This window comes from Myotis nattereri (assembly GCF_964212035.1).
Source record: "Myotis nattereri genome assembly, chromosome: 16".
Classification (NCBI taxonomy): Eukaryota; Metazoa; Chordata; class Mammalia; order Chiroptera; family Vespertilionidae; genus Myotis; species Myotis nattereri.
In genome coordinates this window covers 32,340,430-32,354,066 of record NC_138091.1, presented here as the reverse complement: position 1 = coordinate 32,354,066, position 13,637 = coordinate 32,340,430, and the positions used below count along the sequence as shown (strand labels likewise).

The 13,637-nt window shown below is 37.4% G+C and overlaps 1 protein-coding gene across 1 annotated transcript in view; it reads left to right on the top strand.

Moving 5' to 3' along the window:
* The first annotated feature begins 880 nt into the window (after positions 1-880).
* The window catches only part of RNF43 (ring finger protein 43), a 60,585-nt gene continuing 47,828 nt past the window's right edge, over positions 881-13,637 (top strand). Inside the window, 1 exon segment of the mRNA XM_081110068.1 lies at positions 881-2,755. Within this exon segment, the coding sequence (XP_080966194.1) occupies positions 2,504-2,755 (252 nt within the window). The 5' untranslated portion in view covers positions 881-2,503.

Here is a 13,637-nt window from a genome sequence, read left to right as displayed (position 1 = left end):
TGACCAGCTGCCTCCTGCACGCCCCCTACTGGGGATCGAGCCCCGCAACCCAGGCATGTGCCCTTAACCGGAATCGAACCCGGGACCCTTTAGTCGGCAGGCAGATGCTCTATCCATTGAGCAAAAACGGCTAGGGCTGTGTCTATTCTTTTTATGTTCTGCTGTTCTTTCTTTTTTTCTATTTCTTTCTCTTTTTTTCCTCATACCATCATGCTCTCTTAGGTGCAGAATCTGCTTAGGTATCTGTTTGAGTGGCCGTGATTTAAATGTGGTAGCTGGTTTACCCAGAGAAAGGAATTGAGGATTGAACTGGATGCAGTTTGGCTGCGGTTCAATAGAGGGAGCAGAGGAGCTGAGAGAAAAAGCCAAAGAACGTGTCTGGTTCAGTGTGCGCGCCCAAGCCCGGGCCCTAGCCAGCCGGAGGAGGAGGGGCTGGACGAGGGGTGGTTGCCTCTGGCTGCTCCACCCTCACTTTGTGTCAGCAGGTAGAGAGCGTGATTGCAGTCTCAGGGGAGGGAGGCCGAGCTAGAACACCAATTACAAACCACAGGCTTCCTCCTCTAGGGAGTTGATCCAGAATTGTCTTTCTGGAAGAGAAGCACTCGAATCCTTCTGAACTTTCCAAGTCCATCCATGATTCAGAGATATTGCCTTCTCCCTCTGGGATTTTCTGTGTTCCTGGTAGTGAATTGTTGCTTTGCTTCTCTTCTCTTTCAAGATTTGATCATTTTATATGCTGTTCGGGGAGAGAAAGAACTTTTGTTAGAAAGGAGATTTCAGAAATAACTTTGGATCCTCTATAAGTGTTTTAGAATTCCTGGGGACAGTAGCTCTAACCCTGGAGTAAGTTTCTGCCTTTGACCTGCATGGATTATCTTTTCAGGCTGTGGAATTTCTCAGCACCTACCTGCAGTGTGGGGCACTTGGTTTGGTTGCCGAGTAAGAAGGTGGAAGAATGAGCTGTACTTGGTTAAACTGTTGAACTCTTTTTTGAGCAGGATCTATAAAAGCATAATTGAATTTGTTTCACCCCCGTGGATTCCAGTGGGCCCGACAGCGCAACAGGTTTGCAGATTTCTTTTGAAATTCTTTTTTCCTCCCTCTGCCTCAGCAAAAGAATCTGTATAACAGGTTCATGTTCAATTGCTTGGCTCTTCAGCACTTATTCTGAAGACTGTATAAGATTTTAAAAATTTGACCTCTGAACACAGTGGGCTTTGTGGTTGGAGTGCATTTATATTTACTTAAGGGTGCACATTTTAAAATCTTAGAATAAGATTTTTGTTTGTACAAAGACGCTGATTCTGAAGTGTGCTTAGAAATTGCACAGATCTACCCTGCTCTGGCTTTTTACTTTTCCAGGGCATTCTACTTAGAGCCTGTAGACTAATCACCTCCTTACTCCCCCTATCTTTTATACCCCACCCCCTCAAGGAATTTAAAAACGTGTTAGGAATAGTCCTTTGTTTTACTTATGAACCTAGAAAATTACAGATTATAAAATCGGGATAATAAAGTAGTTTCCAAAAGCATCTCATGGGAAATCAAAGTGCTTGGCATTCTCAAGCAGGAGAATACAAGCTGGAATCCCTCAGAGAGAAAGAAAAATGAAGATAGAAATACAGTTTTTAACTGGGGAAAATAATTGGAAAGCTAACCTTTTCAAATAGTCTTCTCATTTGAAAGTTGGAAAAGGTTGTGAAGTTCAGGATTATCCTGTATATGAGAAGACATACAAATTACCACCTATTTTACAGGCAAATTTGGTAGAACATTTAAAAGTTATAGTATATTTTAAGTTCATGAAAAATATTCTAAATTTAACGGGCCTAGAACTTTGGCCACGTCGAAATACAGTTCAGTGTACAAACTTTTATGAATACATGTTGTAGCATCTTTGGATATTTCTCCAGGTGTGACCTGAAATTTTCTCTCTCCTTCCCTGTTTAAAATAAAAATTCTCTGTGATCTTTAGCCTTTTACCACTGACAAATTATGTCGCTTAAAAAGGGCCATGTCTTCATTTTTTACGCTGGAGTTTTTCACTCTCACCTTTAATGCATGGCCTTAGTTGTTTACTTTGCCTTGTTTTGTTCATTAACATTGGGTTTAGTGGCTCTACAACTTTGATGCATATGGAAGACCAGCAGCAAGAGATCTGACATTAAAAAAAAAAAATTCAGAATGTGACATTCAATCTCAAGCAAAGTTGGAAATTCCACAGAGAAGTGGTGATATCTCACTAATAATAGTGAAGATGGGAGAAAATGACATACCTGCAGCAGAAGTGGGCTGAAAACACCCTCTTCTCGCCAGATCAGGAATGCCACCTGTTCTTGGGAATATACTTTAGAAAAAGGAAGGGCCAAAACTATGACTTGGGTTTCTGAAACCAAAGCATAAATTCTCTCGTCCTTCAATTGTCTGGATCTGAGAACCTGCGTTTGGAATTAGCTAGTGGAAGCAGTATGTATGGCCGAAGTGCATTGCTGCAGCTGGTAGCATGAGTGGTGGCCACCAGCTACAGCTGGCTGCCCTCTGGCCCTGGCTGCTGATGGCTACCCTGCAGGCAGGCTTTGGACGCACAGGACTGGTACTGGCAGCAGCGGTGGAGTCTGAAAGATCAGCAGAGCAGAAAGCTATTATCAGAGTGATCCCCTTGAAAATGGACCCCACAGGAAAACTGAATCTCACCTTGGAAGGTGTGTTTGCTGGTGTTGCTGAAATAACTCCAGCAGAAGGAAAATTAATGCAGGTAAGGATGCCTTTCTTCTATTTCACTTTCCATCTGTTTGGAATATGCCTTTCTTCTTTTGTCTCCCAAACCAAATACTATTCAAGGGCTTCTACTGCTTAACTTTTTTATTTGTTCCATCTTTCAGTGATGTTGCCTCATTGGCATTCTAAAGCAAATTCTTATTTTATACTCAAGAAGAAACATATAAATCCTACATTTTAGAAGATCACCTGCTTTTTTAGCGCTGCTATTACATTGCCTTTTAAGATGCACAGTAAGACCTTTCTTTGCAAGTGTTACATTCTGGACACAATTTTTTGATAGATGAAATAAATGGGCTTGTATTTAATTGAGGATGGTACTTTATAACAATGTTTGAATTTGAAGTGAGCACTCAGAAGGTTGCTTTTAATGGCCAGCAGCACTCTGGAGCATATTGGATCACTGTGTCACTTTTAAAATTCAGTCAAGCTTGAATGCTCTGGCTGGCTTTCTACCACGTGTGGCACCCTATTGCTAAGCCCAAAATGGAGAGGACTAGATTACAAAATGGACACAAGGGGCCAACTTGCCTCCTGGTCACTTCGGTCTTGTCTCCACATAGTTTTATTATTTTCAAAATTTAAAATTTTAATATGTTTTTTATTGACCCACAACGTTTTTTGGACACAGCTTCTCAGGCTTTCAGGCTGTGAATTTTGCCTATAACTCATTCATAGACAAAATAACTCTTTATGTGTTGAATTTATGAACGGACCGGGGCCATAGCATTTCACAGGGGAATTGCTCATTCCCCATGTGAAGACAGAGCCCAGAGGGCTGTACCTTTTTAATGTGTCTGTCCAGTGTCTAATTCCATAAAGTGATGTTGTTTATTGGTTAAATTTTATTTGTCTCTTGCTGTAGGTCTTGGGACACAAGTTAAAATGTCGTTAAATATGATTTATCTCAGTACCCAAGCTCAGATTTTTATTTTGTGATATGAACAGAACCAAAGTATTATAGGAATTTAAATTCTGGTCTATTTTGAGAGAGAAGGTGAGATAATTTAACAAATTATAGAACTCTCTTTTCCAAACATGCAATTCTACATATATGATTTAGTGGTTTTTCATGACTGTTAGGCAATAACTATTTAGTAGCTGGGATAAGTGAAATGGAAGAAGAATTGGGTGAAATGGACGGCCCTGCTATTTAGAAAAATAAACAGGGGAAGAGAATGTATCTGGAAAAATGGCATAATAATTTTTGGATAAGAGTATAATCATTTAATTTGAACTCTAGGATGGAATTAGGCACATTTTAAAGTTGAAACATAAATCATTTTGAATACAACAATTGGAACAATTGGAAAGGAAACTTCCTTTCTGACTTGCCTAGTTAATACTCTGAATCATGAAGTATGCACTCCATTTTAATTTTTTACCCTAAGCTTTTTTTATTGTAGAACCATATATTTTAATCTCTGAGGTGTTTGGGAGACGTACGAAGGTTTGTGCCTTATTAATGCCCTGTGGCAGCAGCATGTTCAGTAGGTTAATTATATACTGCATAAAATAGTGTCCTTTTTATTTTAAACTTTTTTGTCTTCTGTCATAAAGCTCTACATAAAGTTTCTGTGTATTCACAAAGGAAAAAGTATATAAGAAGTATTAGCTGGCATTCTCTTTGCCATTCATTATTTTGTCAATATTTATTATAGCTTCTCTTTTTCTCAACCCTGGTGAAATTTGCTAATTTTTTCAACTGTTAATGTTGGGCCTATTAGTATACTCTTCAGTATTGGTTCCTCATTTTGTGAAGAGGGAAGTTCATTGTATCTGTTATTTAGCAAGGTCTTTCAGGCTTTACGGTAGATGGTTTGCATCATTGGCAATTTTCGGTCTTTCTTTACCTTTTCTGTCCACGTAAGCTTCTTCTAGGTCATTAATAAACTTGTAAGCTCGCCTAGTATTAATCTCTGGAGACTTTCACTATTGCTTCTGGTTTGTTGTCTATTAATCAATTTTTAATCCACACTATTTACTAAATTTTCTGAATAGTCGCTTATGAAAACACAAAGACAACCTTTTGAATGGTAAGCGTCAGTTGTTCTTTATCCAGTATTTGATGAATTCTTTCAGAGAACTCCAGTGTATTGGGGACACATGGTTTTACACCTCTAGAATCCACGCCGTTCCTTCCTTATCAGATTACACTGCAACTCAGGATCACTCAGCTGTGGTTAGCCAAGCCTTCCATTGAACTGGAGTTCCGTTTGTGTCTCCTTGAGGTGTGCTTTGCTGCACGTTAGCTTTCTTGGTGGACAGCTGTACCCTGGTGTCACAAATCCAAAGGGATAATTCTATGTATCCTTCTACCTATGAATGAATTATTGTAGCTGAACCATAGAATTTTCTCTGAAATAATTTTGCTTGTCTCAACTTCATCTGAGGCTGCATATACTAGTACAAGGACATTGAAGGCCAGGCCTTGGTAAATTTTTGTCCTGATCCTTTGTGCTTGGGTTTCTTTTTACCAACAGTAATATCCAAGATATGTTTAAAGTTTTAAATTGTAATATTCTTGTTGGAGTACTAGAAGAAAGTCAAAATAGAAAAGGAAATGTTGCCTTTGCTATTTTCTTCTATTTCATAACTCTTCGTCTTAGCCCTGACCAAATTAATTTTCTTTCTTTCTTGTTGCCCAAGAGCTGCCTCTTTGCATTACCATATCATTACACATCTCTGTGCGTGTTTGCCATTGTCTCTAGTGTCTGCTTTTTCTGTTGGCCCTGCATTTGCCACAATTATTGTCTCTTCCTTTCTTCTAGTTTCTTTCTACTTTTCTGTCTGTATTTCCACTTTATTTTTATATTTATATTTAGGATAACCTTCCACTGCTATTCTAATCAGTATTTTTCTAAGTAGCCACCACCAATCCATGTCAAAAAATATTTGTAACTCTGTGTAGTGATGGATGTTAACTAAACTTACTGTGGGAATTATTTCACAATATATACCAATATCAAATCATGTTGTATACCTAAAACTAATATAAAGTTATATGTCAGTTATATCTCAATTAAAAAAGAGAGACAGAAAGTGGGAGACCAAAAAAAATCAATTTCAAGGAAACTTTTCAGATTTCCTAATTACTTGGCAGTGACTGATAAAGAAGACTAAATAATAGTGGTTATTACTTCTTACAGTTTTTATTTTTCATTTGAATATGTTCTTCTCCTGGTTTATACCACTGTATATGGGAAATGTGCTGGAGCTTATGCATTGTCTAATTGTCCAGTTTTTTAGTTTGTTTACCTCTTTTCAAGGCTTGTTTGTATTATTTCTAGTAATATGGTTGCTACCACTTGTAAAAACAATTACCGTCCTATCTTCTTTTTCAATTTTTGTTCCTTATTCATAAATGTTATTAATTAGAGGGACAACTCAAAATTAATCTTTCACTAGGGTGTACACCTGAAACTAATACAATAATGTATGTTAACTGTAATTGGAAAATAAAAACACGATTAAAAAAAAAAAAGCAAGTGCTAAAGGATCTTAGTGTAGCATAGAGAGGTCACCAGTTCAGCTATCACACTCTTCCTGCTCAGCTGGTTGTCTTGGATTTTCTTAGACTCAGGATCAAGTGATGATCAAGATTAGAATGTACTGCCCTGAGGCTTCAGCACTACAATGGAGCTGTGGTGTTTAGCATCTGGGCAGCAGCCGTGAGCACCTCCTGCACACACTCCCCCTTGCACGATGTCTCCGCTTGCCCCTTAATTGACCTAGTAGTCAGCACCTACTTATCCCAACTTTGCACTTTTTACTTTATTTGTAGTTGGGTCCTGAAATGAATTATTTGAGGAGGGAGAGAAAACTTTATTATTATAAAGTTCTGGACAAAACCAGGGAGAGAATGCTATACGGAAAAACTGTAGTTGATAAAGTGACTAAACTGTGACTCAAGGGACTGACTTTCAGTTCTGACTCTGCCACTGAGTAGCTGGGTGATTTGGGACAAAATGATTTTCACCTTTCCAGGCTTTAGGTTCTGTATCTGTAAGATTGAGGGATTGCAGTATAACAGTGTGTAACCAACTTGTGCTTTGAACTTTACAAGTATGAGCTTGTTTACTCTTCATAATAACTTCATGCAGTACTTTATTTTTCACATTTTACAGATAAGGAAACCGAGGCCCGAACTGTTAGTATCTGCCAAGGTCATGGCCATAGTTAGTAGGTGGCATAGTTGGAACTTGAACCCTAGAGCCGGTACTTTTCCAGCGCTAAAACTCTATACATCTAAGAATGCCATAGATGAACAGAACACCAGGGTAGGCTTTATATAAATGATTAATTCCTTTCTACAATAGAAAGGAATGAAAATGATGAACATTATTCTCTGAGATTGATCCAGAAAACATAATATCCTGCTAACTTCTAATAACCTCTGTATTTCTTCTATTCTCCCATTTGTGTTTCATTTGCAAAGGTATTTGTAAAGCAGAATGTTTATTTACTCAGTATCTCTGTTTTAATTTAACACCTTTCATTGTCTTTCTCTTCATTTTATAACAGTCTATGGTAAAGTATAGAGTATAGGAACCTGACATATAAACTTTGAAACAGCATGCATTTAACTGTCATTATTCAAGTTAGAGTTCCTTGGAAGCAGAGATCTCAAAGGTTCTGTGATTTTGCTTTGAGGCCAGCCTTTAAAAGAAGTATTCATATTCAAGGTATAGTCAACTCTCAGTTATTTATGTTAATTGAGGTGCAGATAATCCACTTAATTTATAATTGACTTTGGAACATAGTCAGAAGTACACCAACAGACGTAATTCCTCTGTATGCACAAACAATCTTAGGCACTTGCCTTCTGCAGTGCCAGCTCAGAGCCTTCTTGGCTTGGCACCCAGAGGAGAGAAGGAAGCTGCAGGATATTTGTAATGAATTTTTCAAGTTGAGAAGATATCTCATTGTAAGCAACCATCAAACAGATTTGTATAGATAATAGTTTCACACTTCGACTTCATGTCGATTGCCGCAAAGATTTTGTGAGTTCAAATTTGTAAATTTCTGTGGTCAGTTGTGGGTAATGAATGAGCTGTGTCCCTGGTTATTGTCCCTCTCGGTCTATTTGATGTTCAGTCAGCTGACTCTGGGGGTAGGCATTGCCTCTTTTTTTTTTTTTTTGTAAAGTGTATGTTGTCCTTTTCTTTATAAAAATTAGCCATAGTTTTCTTATAATACAGTATTAAGGATATTCCTGGGGCATATGGTTGGGTTTGTTTGTTTTTAATAGGTTTTGTCTTTATATTTTTTTCACTGGAAAGTGTTTTTTGGGAACTTTTATTTTGTTTTGTTTTTTTCTCTCTTATTCCCTTCAAATTGCTAAGTACAGTAGAGGAAAAAGATGTTACAATGACCAATGTACTATTATAAATGTCTTGTCAAGAACCAGACTCAGTAACAGGGTATTATTAGAGAAGAATGTGATAATGGTGTTCCATTGAATTTATATTTTCTTCCAAGAAGCTTAAAATGATTCACTAATATGTGCAAGCCAGATAAGAACAGGTGGTATTTACTTCAGTTTACAGAAAGGAAAATATAATGGGGAAGAGAAAGCAAGTAAATTATCCAAGAACAAAGCTGCACAGAGATGGACCCAGTCTGCTTTGTGGGAAGTAGATGAGTAATCCAATCTATAAGGTATCTGAGGATGTGGAATGCTCAGGGATCAATTCTCCTGAGTGAGAACCCTAAAAAGCTAAAATATTGTCAGTGGCTAAGATCTCCTCTATTTGGACCTACGTTGCTCAATGTGAATTCAGTCAAAAAAGTATTGGTGAAGCTGTTTGCCAACTTTATGTCTCAAAAAACCCTATGAGCTAATGCTCTGACCTGCATTCATTGTTCTTTTGAGAATTGTAATTAGAGTAAAAGCCAAAGTCTTTACAGTGAGCTGTAGGCCTCTTTAGGATCTGGCCTGGCACCCCTACCTTTCCCCTGCTCTCTCCTTCACTCTATGCCAGCCACTCTGACCTCTTTGTTGTCCTTCAATTAAACCTGGCATACTTCCACCTCAGGGCCTTTCTACTGCTAGTCCCAATCATACCCAGTTATTTTCTTCTTAGTCTTTCCAATGTCACCCCCAAGTGTCAAATATACCTTCTTAATGAGGTTTGTTTAGACCATCCTATTCCTACAACCCCCTAAGTCGTATTCTTTTTCCCTGCTTTATTTTTCTTTATTGCCATGTGACATACTGTAATGTTTTACTTCTATAGTCTTCCCTCATAGATTATGAGCTCTGTGAAGCAAGGATTTTTGTCTCTTTAGTTCAGAGCTGTATTCTTGGGACTAGTGCCTTAGTATATATACTTAGTGCCTGAAACATAGTAGGTACTTAATAAATATTTATTAAATGAAAATAAGGAACATTATGGTGGTGCTAACTGATAGTTGAGGGATGATAACTTGAGGATGAAGCGGATGTATTTACCTCATCATATTTTAAGTAGACTATGAGGAAAATTATTTTGAGTGCTTTGGGTTTGATATAGCATGCTCTATTCATTTGCTCCTCTATCTTACCAACAGTGTCTCCCTGATTGTTATTTCCAAATTGTAAACAATATGTTTGAGGTGCTCTTTTATACAGTATTTTTATACAGCATTTATTTGGGTTAAGAGTTCAACCCTTGCTTTTTAGGAAATTTTGATTTTCCAAGAAAGATTTGTGATGAAAGATTTGTGAGAATGTGATGAAAGTTATTGGCCATATGTACTTAACATACAATTGTACATAAAATCTCAGTGAGTTGAGAATCTCTGAAACAGGTGTAGGGATTTGAGGGCACCAGAATAAAAGCTGCTATCCTAGAATAATCCCAATTATTTCAAGAAATGAAACCAAATTCTTAGAACTAATTTACTGTCAGTTTAGTTAATTAAAAAGTATTTGTATACATTATTTAAAGTCAGACAGACAATATTATGATGGAACTATAAGACCAGCTTGAACTAAGATCATCTTAGATGTAAACATTGGTATCTGACAAAGATCTACTTATGTGTATTTAAAAAAATGTGCTCTCCAAATATTAAGTGAAAATTTGGATGAAACTGAAAGCCTTAAATTTTATGCCTATTAATCTTGGTATTTCCCAAATAATGATTACAGATTCCCATTATTTCCCCCCTAAGCCATTTCTACAGTCTTACGTGTTATCCACTGCAAAAAAAAATTTTTTTTGCATGATTCTTGGTTCATGGTTTTTATTTATTTATATATCTTCTACTTAGAATCATATTGGTTATCAGACGTTAAAATTCTTGTGGTCAAGTATTTTTCTTAAAACTTTGTGAAGGACTTTATTGGCCTTATGTTGGAATTAAGTCCTATTCAGTTTTCCATTCCAAGGGCCAAATACAGGTTTTTGGCAGGGAGGGAGTTGAGGGGTAGAGGGATGGGCTATTCCATTTGTAAAATATAATCATCTAATTTCAAACTAGAAGAAACACCTAATTCAATCATTTCATTGTACAGAGGAAGACATAGACTCAGAGATATTAGTGGTTTGCTGGTCAAAGAACTGCCAATCTACTGCCATATCTTACTGGCCAGTATTTTCAGTAAACCTTATTTATTTATTTTAAATTGTCTTGGGTCATTGCAGGGAGATTAAAAAGCAGATGCCAGCAGATATTTCTCTCCTGAACATTCCATTAAGAAGATATTATAGACTGCCATAGGGTCTCTTTCCTCTTTGACCCCTAGTCAAATTAGAAGGTATACTTTAAAACAAGCGAACAAAAAGTACCTTCTGCAACTTAAGCGTTACTTTTTGTGGTACACCTGCGATTTATTCTGCCATAGAATCACTGCACAGCAATAGCGTCTATGAAGTGTAGGCTGGGAATCTTACTGACTGTGGGGACTGCACTGGAGTCTCTCCATGTCTTATAACATGGGTCTCTTACTCTGTACCACATGCTGTGGCAGGTCCTATCGGAACACAAAGAACAACCCCCTAGCCCAGCCCAATGGAGGAGATTCAGCTTAAACAGCAGAAGGTGGTATGTGATGACTGCCAAATGAGGGGTGCAGGCATAGACACATGAGAATGCTGATTTTCATTTTCTAAGGAATCATTCAAATGCCTTTGGTAATTCTGTCTCAAGGTATCCCCAATGACTGAAAAAAAAAACCCAAAATATAAATTTTTAACCCAGGCAACTTAAAGCTAGAGGTCAACTAAACCCAAACAGTCAGACCTTCTAATTTTCTCTGTTACCAGTTACATAGAGGTTATACTATTGCCTGCATAAATATTCCTGTATGTATAATACTCATCTGTAGCATTTTCTTTAGAAGTTGAAATAACTAAACATCATGGCTTTCTTTTCAAATTGCAAACTGACTTTCTAAAATGTACCAGAAGTTCCTGCTAAATTATAGTAAAATTAAAAAAAAAAAGTTGAGCTGTAAATAGAATTCAACATATTGGGAGTTCTGTTTGAACTGATAATCTCACAGACTCGCTTTTAATTCTTCACAAACTGTATAAGGAAGAAATAAATACTAGGATTACTATGTAGAATGTGAAGAGTATATGAATGTCATCTCAATTCAGCAAAATCTGTTTTTAATATCAAGGTGTTTTTTTTTAAATTATTGACTTTAGTCATTAATATCTGTTATTCCCATTCTCCGAAATTTGTTGGTTTTAGTATTAAATGAAGGATATAAAGACCAACTCAAGAAGAATGTACATATCTGTTATGACATTAGGTTATTACTTGCTCTAAAGTTAGTAAACTGGATGGTGTACTATATATATATTATCATTAGAGATTATATGAAATTATGGAATGTAGTTGTCCCCTTTAGGTATATGAATAGTCCATAGGTGATTTTTGTCCATTAAAAAGTAAAAGCAGGTCACTTAACCTTTCATCTGTTGGGGTCCAGTTGGTGAAGTAACTTATCTTTAGGATCCTTTCCAGCTCTAAACATTTATATATTTAAATATTTTAATTTAAAAAAACTTTTTATTGCATTTATTGGGATGACATTGGTTAATAAAATTAGATAGGTTTCAGGTGTACAATTCTATAATATATCATCTGTATATTGTATCTTGTGTTCACCACCCCAACAACTCTACACATTTAGAGCTTATGCTTTTCTAGAAGTAGTATACTAAAGGGACATGTAACTTGCTTACTTATTTCTTTTCCCTGAGATAAAGTTTGTTTGGTAATTGATACAAAAGAATCTGACCAAACTACTTAAAGTCACACAACTAAGCAAAACCAAGCATCAGACTCAGCTGCACTTCTATTCCTCTGGTTCTATACTGTCTTTACATTCAGTTAACACACTCAAAAGGGAGTGTTTCGCTGGAGTTTTCTATTTTAAAATATCTGTACTGGATTGAGGACCCCTATTCTGAATCCTTCATCAAGGCTGCCCCACTGGCCAAACCACACTGACTTCAATCGCTTCCATCACAAACCTACATCTAAGCGAATATGCATCTTTGGAATGTAGTAGAAGGAGAAGGATGCGTCTGATTCCAAAATACTTTATGAAGTTGAATTTTTAGAGATAAGTTGAATAATTACATTAGAATTAAGATTTCAGAACAGCTGGTAGATATGTGCGGTGGCTGGGGCTTTAGAGCTCTAGTGTGTAAGCACCTGGAGGCGTCTGGAAGGAGTAGAAAGGGGGCCATCTGATTAGGAACTACGCCTTGTTGTTAAAGCGTGACTTTTTGCATTGTTTGTCCCCGGAATTGGAAAACTTCTGTTGGGGGGGCGGGGGCGGGAAGAAAGAAAGAAAAAAAAAGCTCGAAGGGCTGCTGCTGTTGCTGAGGGCCATACAGTAGACACAAAAGCGTCTTCTTAGAGGCCTGCCGCAGAGGCAGCTTGTACAGGCAGGCCCGGTCCTCTCAAAGACTGGGAATCAGATTCTTTCCCCAGGGGGTTTCCAACTAGTTTGCACTTCAGAAAAATCTTTTCTTTCTCTTGCTATTTACGCCCTGCAAAGAATTTTCTTCCAGCCAGAGAAATTGTTTTATAATCAAAGATTCTTGTCCTTAGTTGTTGGGCATCAAAGAAAGTTCAGAGGAGACTGGGGGATTATGTGAGTGCCTAGAATTTATTTTGAATGCAAACTTGCAACATTAGCAAGTCCCCCGAAGAATACACTCATCTTAGAGCTGGGAGGGAGCCTAATATAACTAAGTCTCTGCTCTTCCTCAGTTGGATACACCCCTAAGATCTGCCCCTAAGCTCTATCTGGACCTAACTTCTGTATGTTCAGTTCTTGAGGTTCTTACTGGAAGAAGTACCCTTCCTCTACCTGCTCTTTTAAAACCTAATATTGGGAAACATTAGATTCTAACAATAATCTTGAAACAACAACAACAAAACCACATTTTTTAACCTTCAGTACTTCAGCTCCCAGGGCAGTTGATGATATCACAATGTTGGGAGCCACATTCCCTGCATACCCTACTGTCTCTGATGATGTAATTTTCACCCACAAAGGAAAACCTCTGCACCCCGAGGGCCTGAACTCAGGTCTTGGCAGGTAAATGAAAGAGGAACTTACTTTTGGATTTAAACTGTTTGATTGAGTCAGGCATAAAGAGGCACAACCACGTTAAGTACTGGCTTCACAGCCTCATCTTTGGGGCCTGAATAGACCATTTGTCATTTAGAGAGAATTAAGACTGTAACTTTAAGAAATTATTTTCTGGGTAAGAACAATGATTCATTTAATATTTTGGTTCTTGCACTTTGGGACATTTATAGGGCGTTGTTCTCAGAGATTATGGCTCCTTCTTAAATATCCTCCTCCGAATCCACGAATTTTTCCAAGCTTTTCTGGAACCCCT